Genomic DNA, 13,798 nt, shown 5'->3' on the forward strand with positions numbered 1-13,798 from the left:
ATATTCATATATATATATATATATACATATATATATATATATATATATAAAATTTGTATATACAATCCATGTTTTGTATTTTAGTAACTTTGTACTATAAGATACGAGTTTAAGAAAGTAAGGCGACGATACGCTGTCTTTGTATACCGATTGGCAGTCGTCTTGAGTTATTGGTCCATATACCTAATATATAATATGTTTTTAAATTATTGTATTTACAAATAAATTATTATTGGTATCCTAACTAGGGTCTCTTAGAAGCCCGAAGCCAAACACTGAGGGCTTCAATAACTCGAGTTTTGTATTTCTTTACCGTCCATGATACATTTACAATGTTTTTCATCACACTTGCGAAGATATAAATCTGTGTATCTAGTGAAAACTAGATACACAAATTCAGACTCGCGTCTCCTAGAGCCACAGAAATATGGTTCACGACACAACAATTATTGATTTGGCAAATGGCGGAATATTTGTTCTTTTTTTTTAAATTCTTCCATAGATTATTATCTATGAAAGAATTTAAAAACATTTTTAAAACTCGAACTAAAGTGTTGACAAAGGCAAACACGCATACAGCCATGACGGATTGTAAAAGAAGTTTGCTAAATTTTTATACAGAAAATCAATAATCAATTATAAGAAATTCTTGACGATAAGTACTTAAGCACTATGTGGCTGAACTGCAATTTCATTTTTTATTTAGGCAACATTTTTAGCGAATGTTTTAAAATTGAACTTACGCAACCTGCTTGCTTGAGTTTGAACCTGACCGGTGTAAGGAAGTATGTCGTGCTACAAATTAAAAAAACTCCATGGCTCTAATGGAAAGAAAAAAGACCCGTGGGTTTTATTTGGGGCATTACAGTCAACTTAACCACCATGACATCATACCATTTACGAGCAAATGTGATGAAAAAGTAAATTAACAAGTTATTTAATAAAACTTCTTATTTGAAGTCAGTGTCTAAGGTATGATGACCTCATTTGGGACTTTTTGTAACTGCGGAACAGGTCCTTTGTAATCGTGTACATGCCGCAAATGTTTAACCGCGTAATGACGTGAACTGTACACACGCGAGCACAAGTGGCATTTGTACAGGTAATTGCTATGGCAGGAGAGCTTATGCGTGTGCAGGCTGTTGTTCGCTTTAAACGTAGCAGGACAGAGATTGCACTGAAACAAATGTAAATTACTAATACAAATATAGAACAGTAAGGAAGACTCTTTTGACATCCATCTCACCTGATGGAAAGTGACGATGAGGTCCGACGATGGAGCATGTACACCTAAATAATACCCATTCATTTGTTATAATTATTAAAACAAAGATCGAACACTCAGAAAAAACACTCAGAAAAAATTCCTTCGATCCGGTCGGATTCGAACCGACGTCTTCTTGCATACCGTGCCAGACGCTATACCAACTAAGCCACGGAACGAACCAACGGACCTCACGAATTTTTCTATGTGCTTGCGTCGTGTCTTTGTACTTGGTCTTTCAACGACTTTTTTAGTCGTAGCGCCATCTATGAGAAATCTATTACAGATTTATCACCCAGTTAGTACCTTTACAGCTACCAGCCCTGGCGAGAGATGTCGCTATTCACTGTATTAATTAAATTTTTATTGAATTGATATTCAATTATTTTTGTGAAATTACTCCACTAGTTTGTTATAATTATTAATACAAAGATCGAACACTCAGAAAAAACACTCAGAAAAAATTCCTTCGATCCAGTCGGATTCGAACCGACGTCTTCTTGCATACCGTGCCAGACGCTATACCAACTAAGCCACGGAACGAACCAACGGACCTCACGAATTTTTCTATGTGCTTGCGTCGTGTCTTTGTACTTGGTCTTTCAACAACAATTATAACAAACTAGTGGAGTAATTTCACAAAAATAATTGAATATCAATTCAATAAAAATTTAATTAATACCCATTCACTTTCGCCTTGAATAGGCCCAAGTTATAACGTCTGCAGGCAGGGAATTCCACTAAATAGCAGTTCGCCATATAAACGTGGAAGCGTAACGCTTCGTGTGAATCTTTGGAATATCCACAATATAGGGGTGGAAACACCTACGCCTAGTCCCCCGGTGATGGAAAGGGGCAGGGGGAATTAAATTGTGTCATTCCATCGCACACTCTCCGTGATATGTTCTGTATAATACCGATAAGCAGGCAACTTTACGACGGTGTTCAAGGCTAGGGGTATGTTTTTAAGCAATATTTTTAATTTAGGTTTAGTGGTTTTTGCTTTGGTTAAACAGTCAGACAAAAACAGAGTTGCGTCGCGTGCGCTGGTAAGACGCTGACGCTCGAAAGACGCTAGTGTGGGGGATCTCTAAGAGCGTAATCCAAACGGAGCGAAACACGCAACGTCCTTTTCGCTCTTATTGCACTGACATAAAGCTTTTCAAACCGGCTCCAAACGATTCCACGTAAAAAGCGCGTTCCCACTATGTCGTAACGATAGATTGTCGAGCAGTTTAAAGTGTCGTGACTTGTACATTTAAATGAAGTTGTTCATATATAGAACAACACGATTAACTGTCGTTCACGACTTTTTTGCCGATACGACGACAGACTGTCGTGACAGTCTTATATCTTTCTACATAAGTTTTGTTTTGTTGCGGGAAGGGCACTATGAGCTGTGCCAGCCAACCCGCACATGGACCATCTAAGTCCCCGTTTGCACGGACTTCATCCGGTTCTCGGCAATAAGTGAGTCGCCCCGCGGTGCACCGCTAGCACCGCCCCGGCCACATGCAACCGGGGCAGACAAACAGTGTCCGTCTCTGCAGCTAACCACAAACCCCAGCGAGTCCATACTCAAGTCCGGGTCCGCCAGAGACGCAGACTGTCGTGACAAGGGGAACAGCTACAAAGACAGTCCTCTGACGATAAATAAAAGGTCTAGATAAAAATGTGACAACTGATAATCGACTAGGCAGCTGTCGTGAACCGATAAATTCTCGTCACGATCGTAAGTGGGGACAGCTAGTCACGACAGTCATTCAACGATAAAATAAAGGTCTACGACACATTCACGACAGATCGTGATAAGGGAAGAGACTAGACGCGACAGTCGTCCAATAATAAATAAACGTTACGACATAATGGGAACGCGCCCTAAGTGTTGTGACACTAAATTGAACCGTATTGTTGTACATACTTTGATAAGCTTCTCAGTCCGATGCGATTTCTTGTGTTGTGCAAGCAAGTACGCAGCGTGGAATTTAGCACCGCACGTTTCGCATACAAATGGTTTCTCGTTGCGGTGCCGTCGCTCATGGTTCTGCAAGAGACCGCATTAAAATAATTGTATTATAATAGCTGTAAAGGTACCCAGAGAGAGTGAAGAAACAAATTTCTTACAGATGGCGCTACGCGAAAACGATTCTCAGGGGTGTTCGAAATTTGAATGTAATAATAAAATCGAATTTGATTAAAATCATTTTCCCATATAAGACATTTGTCTGCAATTTTTGAACACATCATAGTGTTTTTTAACCGACTTCAAAAAAGGAGGAGGTTCTCAATTCGACTGTGTTTTTTTTGTATGTATGTTACGCGATAACTCCGGTATTTGTGAACCGATTTCCATGATTCTTTTTTTGTTGGAAAGGGGGTACTTCCATAGTGAACCCATTTCGTTTTGAAGAAAATCACCCACCTTTAAAGGTGGCTGTTCACGCATGAAGATTCATTTTTATAAATAGCGCCTAACTTTAATTTAGGAGCAATTATTTTAATGGTTGATTTTGCTATTGCTCCAATTCAAGGCGCTTTTCTCTCAATATATTTTGAGTAGTGAGAACCGATTTTTATTATCTCCAGTGTCAAGTCCTGTATAGTGACGAACTAGGGGATATTCCAATAAAACGTAGCAAATAGACGTAATTCCACGTAATTTTGAGGTCGGTTTTTTTTAGTACTCTGTACTGAGATTATGATGTCTATATAGATAAAATTAATAATATCCGTTGAGCGTTATATACGTTATAAAAGTGTTAGAAACAATGAAACGTTTTGTACCCGACTAAAAAACCTTTTATTGGATATTGAATTGTACAGTGTCGATGAGTTTCTTTTGAAACAATTTTAATTTTATTTTATTCGACAGGCAGTAGTTATACTACTTTATTTTATATTCATTATTATTATTATAATTTTATTACTGACGATCATAGTTATCCCTTGACATTGTATTTCCAATTGCAATATTGTGACATTGATAACATGAAATAAACGATTCTATTCTATTCTATTCTGTTCTATTCTATAGACTAAAAATATGCCATTTATTGTTATATCTTACGAACCGCACCCATTTGAAAAAACTTACCCTCAAAGCCATAACGCCGGCGCTTTCAAAATCGCAATACGAACATTTCAGTTTTTCATATCCGTGCTTTGCTCTACAGTGCTCATTTAGACGGTAATTGTTTCCGAAATTGCGGCCACAGTGCTGAAAACATAAGAACAAATATTAATAATAAAACTGTAACTCAAATAAAATCTTAAGTAAATTAATTAGAATTTCAAATTTTCAATTTCAATTGTTTATTGCATATCACATTACAAATTTAAGATGGAACATTAATTGATGGTAGGTATACATGTGACGCCCTGCAAGGGCACAGCAACATCTGAGGGCTAATTTCTAAATCACACTATTCGATCATATGAAATTATTACATTACAATATAATATCAAAACATTAAATTATTATATCACATTATTACATTGCATTATTCTTAATTAGTAATGGAAAATATACTTTATAAAATACATTAATTTCAATAATTATTAATAAGAGATGTCGAAGTATTTTTATTTGTATTATTATTGTTATTTGTCATCATACGTATCGTCAAAAAATTCATGTAAGTCATAATATCATTTATTAACAAGAAATGCCTTTAGTTCTTTAGTAAATTGTGTAAGTCTTTCCAGGTTTTTGATATAATTTGGTATGTGGTTATAAATTCTAATTAACATAGTGTGCGGGCCAGACGTAAGCAATTTCATTTTGGAGAAAGATTTAAGGCTTGTTTAAGTTTCTGTTATGTTGTTTATCGTTCGTTAGACGTGAATAAAACTGTGGGTGCTTCCTAACAAATTTACATGACTCGAGAATGTAGAGAGAAGTAACGGTCAGTATTTTACACTATATATTTTTTACACAGAATAGAATAGAATAGAAATCGTTTATTACTACGCCACAGCAAAAATATACACAGTAATAAAATGAAATTAAAAAAAAAGATGAAGCTAAATTAAAACAAAAAAATTAAAATAAAAATAACAGGAAAAAAAAAGGAATAAAAATAAAACCATACACAACAACAAAGCAAACATTAAACATTCAACACAATTAAATTGAATGTCATGTGTGCGGCTGTGGCGTGCTAAAACCGAGTGAGTACCGGACGTGTGTGTTTTGATACATATATACAGTGATAAGTGTATGTAATGTAGTGTCCAACATTTACAACAAACAAAATAGAACTAATTTACTTTGAAATGAAACCGATTGTGAAATTTGTGTTCCGTGTACTACGCAAGAAGAGAGGGTAAGCGCGCGGGAGGGGTCGTAAGCACTAAACAGGCTTTGTCCTGCGTCGTAGGTAATTAGCTCGCACAATAGCGTGCAGTCTCCTATACCATAAGAGGTACGTACTAATCTGTATAATTTATAAACATTACAGATTATCATGTCAATTACACTTCAAATCGTCATGTTGGTTAAATTCCTACAATTCATTTGTAAGGCACAATTTTTTTTTGAAGCCGATTGCATCGATGCATTCGCGCGCTTGCAGATATAACATTCATACATAAGATGTATTATAAATATAATCCCAGTGTTTTTAAGAGCGGTTACATACAATTTATTCATTCATTTATCCATCCATCCATTCGTTCATTCATTTTTACATTTTATTTTATTTATTTATTCATAACACAGTGCAACGCACGTTTTAAATTAAATAACTAATTTATTTATTTAATGTATTTATTAATTACACTTTTAAATTTACAATCCACAAAACATTGTGCCATAAGGTTTCTTATTTCGTTATTCAAAATTGTTGTGTATTAGGTTCGTTTGTTATATTATTATATATTTATTACATATAAGTTATAATTAACGTAATATTTTGTTTAATTAATAATATAATTTGAATAATAATACATAATTTATTAACATAATAATTTGTCGCGTTCGTGAATTTCGTTTTTCTTAAAGGTTAACTGGCAGAGAATACTTTTAGCATTATGTCCGCCTTTTGTGCCATCATGTCTTGTGGTCAATAAATAAATAAAAATATATCAGGGAATAAACACGATAACATATAGACGCGACAAGTTTTGCCGTTGTGCAATATATGTACGGGCAACGGCACATCAGCCTACACATTTTTGTTCGAAAATCGCCTCCAGTGCAACGGAACAAGATACGTCAATGTGTAGCTTGATGTTCTGGCGCGTGTACATGCCGCGTAGAACCTATTTTTTTTTAACAAGATCTTTGTTTATCATGTGGCCATCGTTTTTCCAGGGAAGTAAAGTGTTACGAATGTTAAAACCAATAAGAAAATTATACTGATAACGCAGAAACAAAAACCGCGTTACATGGTGTTAGTATTTATTTTATTATTTATTTACCTCACATACAGGCCTCAATCCGGCGTGTGTCACAGCTTTATGCATACGCAAACTAGCTTTTTGCATTCGTTTGTGACAAATGTCACACTCTTGAAGCTCGCGGCTCTATAAAAAAAACCACATTGAGATCAGACATGTAGCCTGGTCGTTAACGAAAGCAAAAGAAAAAGGTTCAGTCTATCCGAACCTATAGGGTGTTAAAATCTCTTAGAGAACGACAGACAGCGTGCTTGTCAATCATGCAGTGGTATGTAATAAAAATTTGTAAAAATTACTCAAGTAAACAAACTTGTATTAATGAAAAAAGTGTAGTGAAAAAACAGGATTTTGTATAATATTTTCACTAAACAAATATGCAGTGTAAAATCTCAATTCTGTTTTGTCTGTCCGTCCGTCTGTCTGTGTCTGTCCGTGTCTGTCTGTGTCTGCTCGTGTCAACCTGTGTTTGCCCGTGTCTGCTGTGTCTGTCTGTGTGTCTGTGTGCGTGTGTGCGTGTGGGTATGTGCGCGCGTATATGGGTAGGTGATTGAATAGATTTTCAACTTCATTATAAATTGTTATCATTTAAAAGTGTTGTTTTGTAGAGTTGTATAGTATTTCATTTATGATAAATGTTTTAGTTCTTTTTATATTTCGTTACATGTCACTTTAATTATAAAGATTAATTTCAAACGTTAAAAATAATTGAATATCAATTCAATAAAAATTTAATTAATACAGTGAATAGCGACATCTCTCGCCAGGACTGGTAGCTGTAAAGGTACTAACTGGGTGATAAATCTGTTAAACATTTCTCATAGATGGCGCTACGACTAAAAAGTCGTTGAAAGACCAAGTACAAAGACACGACGCAAGCACATAGAAAAATTCGTGAGGTCCGTTGGTTCGTTCCGTGGCTTAGTTGGTATAGCGTCTGGCACGGTATGCAAGAAGACGTCGGTTCGAATCCGACCGAATCGAAGGAATTTTTCGGAGTGTTTTTTCTGAGTGTTCGATCTTTGTATTAATAATTATAACAAACTAGTGGAGTAATTTCACAAAAAATAATTGAATATCAATTCAATAAAAATTTAATTCAAACATTTTTTTCATGGTTTTTGTATTAGACCCGACGTCCATTTCAGTAAGAATAGAGATCCTTGTGAAAGAGTTAGTACAGGGAAGCATTGCCACCTCACCTATTTCTGTCGCTACGATTTGAGAACCTCCTTCTTTTTTTTTTGTTTATTTTTAACGCACCCACTCATAAACCCGCACTAGAGAAACCCTGAATCGCGTGTGCCATGGACACACTTATAGGCAACCACATATTCCACCCAAACGAGGAAATAAATGCAGGCCATACAAATATTTATCCCGGTCCGGGAATTGAACCCGGGACCTTTGTGTGGCAGTAACTTACCGATTCACAAATTTTTCGAGTTTTCTTCTTCGCCGTGCACGTAACAACATGTTCTATAAGGACTTCTTTGCTGTCGTACTCCGATTTGCAATACTGGAAGTAATAAAACATATCGCATTGCTATTACAATAGTGTTGTAACTCAAAATATGTGAAATTTAATATTATGTCATTACTGAATGTAAAATTTGATTCTTTACACGTCAAAAAAACCATCGTTAGAATATTGTAAGAAACAATCAAAAGATATCTCTTAACTCAAAATGAGACTCACTTTATGTGAGCTATTTCTGGCCAAAACAATCCTTATTCAAAAACATGAAATTATTTTTTCCATTTTATTTTTAAATATATTTGAGAAATTGTTAAATGTCTATAATAAACTATAACATATAAATTTTTATGATTTTTTTGCAGGAAGTGAGTAATTCGTTTTACGTCGATTCTGAGCAAGTCCTTTTTTTTTAGTTAATACACTATTGTATTAACAGTGCGATATGTGGTGTAAGAGAACCTTTTTTTATAATACCAAGTAGTGTTGGGTAGGACATCATGAAATTAAATCGAGATTGTACCCCCTCATTTACAAAAATGAGGGGGTACAATGTCCTACTTCAAGTGAGGTGAGGCAGTTGTAAGAATGTTAACGGCGGCGGTGACTTAAGAGACAGGGAATATGAAGTACATTTTCATACCTTGATGGTATCAATAAATTGGATAACCTACGTGTTATGATATAATATAATTAAATGCTAATTTTATTTAGCACTATGGTAGTATGATCATATGATGTATAATGGCGAACAAATGCTTTCATGTAAACTTCTAGAAATTATAGTTTTCATTGGTTAAGATCACTTAATTTATAATCTCAGTACAGAGTACTAAAAAAACGACCTCAAAAGTACTTGGAATTACGTCTATTTGCTAAGTTTTATTGAATTATCCCCTAGTTCGCCACTGTATAGGACTTGACACTGGAGATAATAAAAATCGGTTGTCACTACTCAAAGTATATCGAGAGAAAAACACCTTGAATTGGAGTAATAGCAAAATCAACCATTAAAGTAATTGCTCCTAAATTAAAGTTAGGCGCTGTTTATAAAAATGAATCTTCATGCGTGAACAGCCACCCTTAAAGGTGGATGATTTTCTTCAAAATGAAATGGGACCACTATAGAAGTACACCCTTTCCAACAAAAAAAGAATCATGAAAATCGGTTCACAAATACCGGAGTTATCGCGTAACATACATACAAAAAAAAAGAACATACAGTCGAATTGAGAACCTCCTCCTTTTTTGAAGTCGGTTAAAAATTACCGGCGAATCTTCAGTGGATAACGATTTATTGATATCTTTAGTGGAACAAAAGCCCGTTTTTTTCAACATTTCTCAGATTTTCGTATAATTTTTCAAATGTGTTTTAACACACTGCTTCTTGATTCATTGGATGAACCCAATACATTCTGTACTTCCGACGGCAAAGCCGTTGGGTCTTCTATGCCAATATAAAATTGCAACAAAGCGTGGATCCATCACAGACGTGTCCTCAGGGCGATTGCTGATATATCGTGTTTAAACCTCGCTGTCTATCCGTTTATAATCGAATACGTTATACATAAAAACGTGGACAGGACAATGTCGTGTGATACCGTCTGCGACTTTAGGATCACCAGCAATGGATGGAGTCAAGTGGGTCAAGCTTGTAATTGGGAAGTTTCTTCCCAGAGATGCAAGAAATACTCCACATGGGGCCGTACTTGTGTTTTGTATAACAAAAGTGGGTGACCTGGGGGTCGATTTAGAACCTTACGATTGTACGATATCTTTTTATTTTTATTTACAATGCCCGAATCGAACGTCAAACTGTCGTATTCGAAACCGAACCGTAATGACGTCACACCCACAGTCACATACGATTACTGAAGCTTCTCGACCAGCAAAGGCTACAAACGTTACTCAGAAGACAGTTATCGAATGGAGGTTACTTTAAAGTTATTCTAAATAAAGTCTGGATTAATGCAAGACTTACAAATAAATGGACGACGGGTCTAATACAAAAACCACGAAAAAAATGTCCCAAGTCAACCTATTTAAACGTAGTGACATGTAAAGGAATATGAAAAAGCTTTTAAATTGTAATGTCATCGCAGTACTGTCTAATTTTGCTTGCTTCGCTGTCAGTCAAACAAACGAAGACTAAAGCGTGAATGACGCTCTGTATACGATTTTAACGCCCTATAAGTTCGGACACTTTTTAGCGCGGACCCGACGTCCATATAATTGTAAGTCAATGTGTCTGCAAAAGAAAAATGAGAATCGCCTTGTACACGACAAGAATTCTTTCGGGCAGACGTGTGTAGGGTAAACATGTCAGTGCATTGACGAGGTAGCTGTCGTTTTACTACCGACTGTCAAAAGAAATAAAGAGGTTGGTCGTTTACTGACAATGCGCCCTGACAAGAACAACAAGACAAGAATAGACAAGAACTTTTTTTTGTGTGGCGCCGAGGCTGTGTACACAGTTCGTGTGTAGAAACGACACGAATTCTTGCATAGACCCGGCGACTTTTCTTAGCGTGTACACGCGCCGTAATGCATACCTATATTTTAGACCATTAAAGTCTTCGTCTCGGAATGTTCTGAATATAGTTCTGAATCGGGGGGCAGGTGAGGCTTCGCTCTATTGAGCACTCAGAGCTTTTTTAAAGCCAATCAGGCTTTGAATTTATTGAACTTACCCCGCATCGCAATGCGCTCGTACCATGGGCAATGGCAACATGTCTCCTCAGTCTGTTCCGGTTAACTCGCTTCTCGCATAACTCGCATTTTATTTTTGATTCCGCCGAAGGATGACGGCGGGACATGTGGTTATCTGTGTTACAAATAGTTGTGTATTTATGGGATATCATCGCTGTACTTTCTCAAACTTGTATCTTAAAATACACAGTGACTGAAGTGTACTAGAGGTACTTTTTTCAAAACTAAAAAAAATGTAATAAAATCGGGTTATCTTTATTATCATACAAAAAAACCATTCTTTACATTTACTTTTTAAAGATTATTTCTTTGAAATGTTGGCCGTAACCGCGGTTGACGTGGTCCATTCTGCAGTTCCAATTTTCGATGACGCGTTCGAGCATTTCGATTGGCATTTAATTATAATATTGGCGTCCTGTTGCTCAACCAAAAAAATAAAAATTTAAAATAAATAGAAAGTTTTGCCATATCCTGAATAAGTTCCACTCCTTGTAAGGTAAGTGTTTGAGAAACTAAGGCATCGATATGTAGTTGCAGAATGAGCTCTAAAATTGCATTGACATAATTATTATTAATACAAAGATCGAACACTAAGAAAAATTCTAGATTAGAACCAGCGCCGTCAAGCAAACCTTGGCAAACACTTTCCCAACTGAGCTACGGAACTAACCACCTATTTGTGCCGCCAAGCAGTAATACGAATATTACTGCGTTCCGGTTGTGAAGGGTAAGGGTGCTGGTGAAATTACAGGCACATGAGACTTTTCAACTTATGTCTCAGGGTGACGGGTCCCGTCACTTAGTAACACAAATAAAAACCAGCAGACATTACGAATATTTCTATGTGCTTGTTACAGATCTTAGTTTTCCATTTTTAATTTTTTTTGGCGTAGCGCCATCTGTGAGAAGAGTTTCATCAAATATCGGGAAAGCAAAAAGAAATCATACCGTGGTAAGAAACTTGCAATTTGTGAATAACCGGGAACGTTTTAAAATCTATACAATCGTATCATCGAGTATATAACCAGAAATGGACATGTTACGCAAACTAGAACCAACCCACAAAATGTCACTTTCGAGATAATTACATTTTTGTAAAAACAAACAACGTGAGTTGTGTGTAGCATTGAGAATGATATAGGGAAACTATTATATTATTTGTGCCGTGGGGCGACGGCTTAAGAATACATTGTCGCCTCCCCATACATGCCCGTGGGGGTCGTAAGAGGCGACCGAGGGCGTCACAAGTGTCCATATGCTTAGCGTTGTGGTAGGCTTTGTGCCGACTGGATAGCGACCACAGTACACACGGCGGAAAACCCTCCACAGTGAAACGCTTTTGCGAATCGCGTTCAGGGATCAGTCGGTGTACATCCAGTGCACGTGGAGTTTTCGGCGCGGTATCTGGGAGGACTGAGGCGGATATTCGCCATGTCACTTGTTGAGGGATATCTAGTTGACCTGCCGGCCAGGGAGACCCGTAGAAACGGTTGTCCGCTGGCCGCCCGCGGTACAGTACAGGGGCCCAATAGGGACTAACTACCCCTAGAGGCTGCCCCACCATGCCGCGCATAATCTTGGGGTAGGCCGTCGTGCCGGTTAGTGACCGGAATTTGGGGTCCCGGCGGCATATCCCGGGGGGGTACGGGGGCCCTTCCGTTCGGCGGGTCAGCCGGCTATCCTTCAAAAGATCAACGGCATGCATTGCAGTTCCCCTCGTTTTTCTTCTTCGGTGCAGTGCCGAAGGCTTCATCTCTTCACACTACCGTCCTTCTTACCCACCATGACAGCGCAACATAAGAATGCAGATCGTTCAGCGGTGCCTAATCCCCCCACCGCGTTTATTATTGAGTTCGCTAACATCCGCGGACTCCACTCCAACCTCAAAGCTGTCCACCATCACCTCGAGACAGCCCGGCCTGCCCTGCTTTTCCTGACGGAGACGCAGATTCGCCGTCCGAATGATATGAGTTACTTGAACTACCCCGGCTACTCGCTTGAGGAAAACTTTCAGGCCAAAGCCGGGGTATGTGTATATATTCGTTCGGATGTGTGCTGTCGCCGTCTGCGCTGCCTGGAGGACCCCTCCTTTTCCACTATGTGGGTGCTCGTAGAATCTAGTTATTCAGCTAGAGTCTTCGCGTGCTTATATAGATCCCACAGCGGGGATGCGGACACAAATAGGCTCTTTGACCAACTGAGCCAGGCGACTCTTGACGCGCAGGCGCAGTTCCCATCTGCGGAGATGGTCGTGTTGGGGGACTTTAATGCTCACCATGAATCATGGTTAAGTTCCCTCAAGACTGACCATGCAGGAAGAACTGCCCACGCTTTCGCTCTCACGCATGACTTGACCCAACTGGTAACCCAGCCCACCCGGGTTCCAGACATATCGGATCATGCACCCTCTTTGCTTGACCTTCTGCTCGCGAGTCACCCTACCTACTATACAGAATCAGTCAGCGCCCCCCTGGGAAGTTCTGATCACTATAACAATTTGGTTGGGTGTAAGGTTTCCCAAATGCCTCCAACTAAGCTGAAGGAGGTCACTCGTCGCATTTGGCACTACTCGTCGGCGGATTGGGATGGTATGCGCGACTACTTTGCGTCCATCCCTTGGTTGCAGCACTGCTTTGCGGGAAAGGATGCCTCAGCAGCTGCCGATGCTGTTGTCGATGAGATTGGAACGGCTATGAATTACTACATACCGTCTTCCAGTGTCATCGCCAATCGCAGAGGACGCCCTTGGTTCAATCGCGAATGCAGGGACGCTGTTAGTGAGAAACAGGCTGCATATCGTGGTTGGATCAAGGGTCGTGTAACAAAGGATCCCAACCTTGCGTCCCTTAAAGCTGCCTATAACAAAGCAACCAAGTCTTGCAGGAGGGCTTACATAAGAGCGGATGCCCAGCGCGTTTCACGGATTGGCCAGAAGCTGGTAGCCCATCCCA

The 13,798-nt window shown here is 38.4% G+C and overlaps 1 protein-coding gene across 2 annotated transcripts; it reads right to left on the minus strand.

The window, feature by feature from the left end:
- Positions 1–246: 246 nt before the first annotated feature.
- LOC113239136 (zinc finger protein 284-like) lies at positions 247–10,957 on the minus strand. Of its 2 annotated transcripts, XM_026476003.1 has the most exons (6): positions 10,829–10,957; positions 8,088–8,180; positions 6,695–6,790; positions 4,359–4,481; positions 3,186–3,308; positions 247–1,177 (listed from the first exon to the last, which is right to left on the minus strand). In XM_026476003.1, exons 1-6 carry the CDS (start codon positions 10,952–10,954, stop codon positions 968–970), a joined length of 771 nt encoding a protein of 256 aa, XP_026331788.1. In that variant the 5' UTR covers positions 10,955–10,957; the 3' UTR covers positions 247–967. The 2 variants fall into 2 exon arrangements, with proteins under 2 accessions (XP_026331788.1, XP_026331789.1); XM_026476004.1 differs by lacking the exon at positions 6,695–6,790.
- Between the last annotated feature and the right edge of the window lie 2,841 nt (positions 10,958–13,798).

The sequence above is a fragment of the Hyposmocoma kahamanoa genome, unplaced genomic scaffold, assembly GCF_003589595.1.
Source record: "Hyposmocoma kahamanoa isolate Upper Pololo Valley unplaced genomic scaffold, ASM358959v1 99624, whole genome shotgun sequence".
In the NCBI taxonomy this organism is placed as follows: Eukaryota; Metazoa; Arthropoda; class Insecta; order Lepidoptera; family Cosmopterigidae; genus Hyposmocoma; species Hyposmocoma kahamanoa.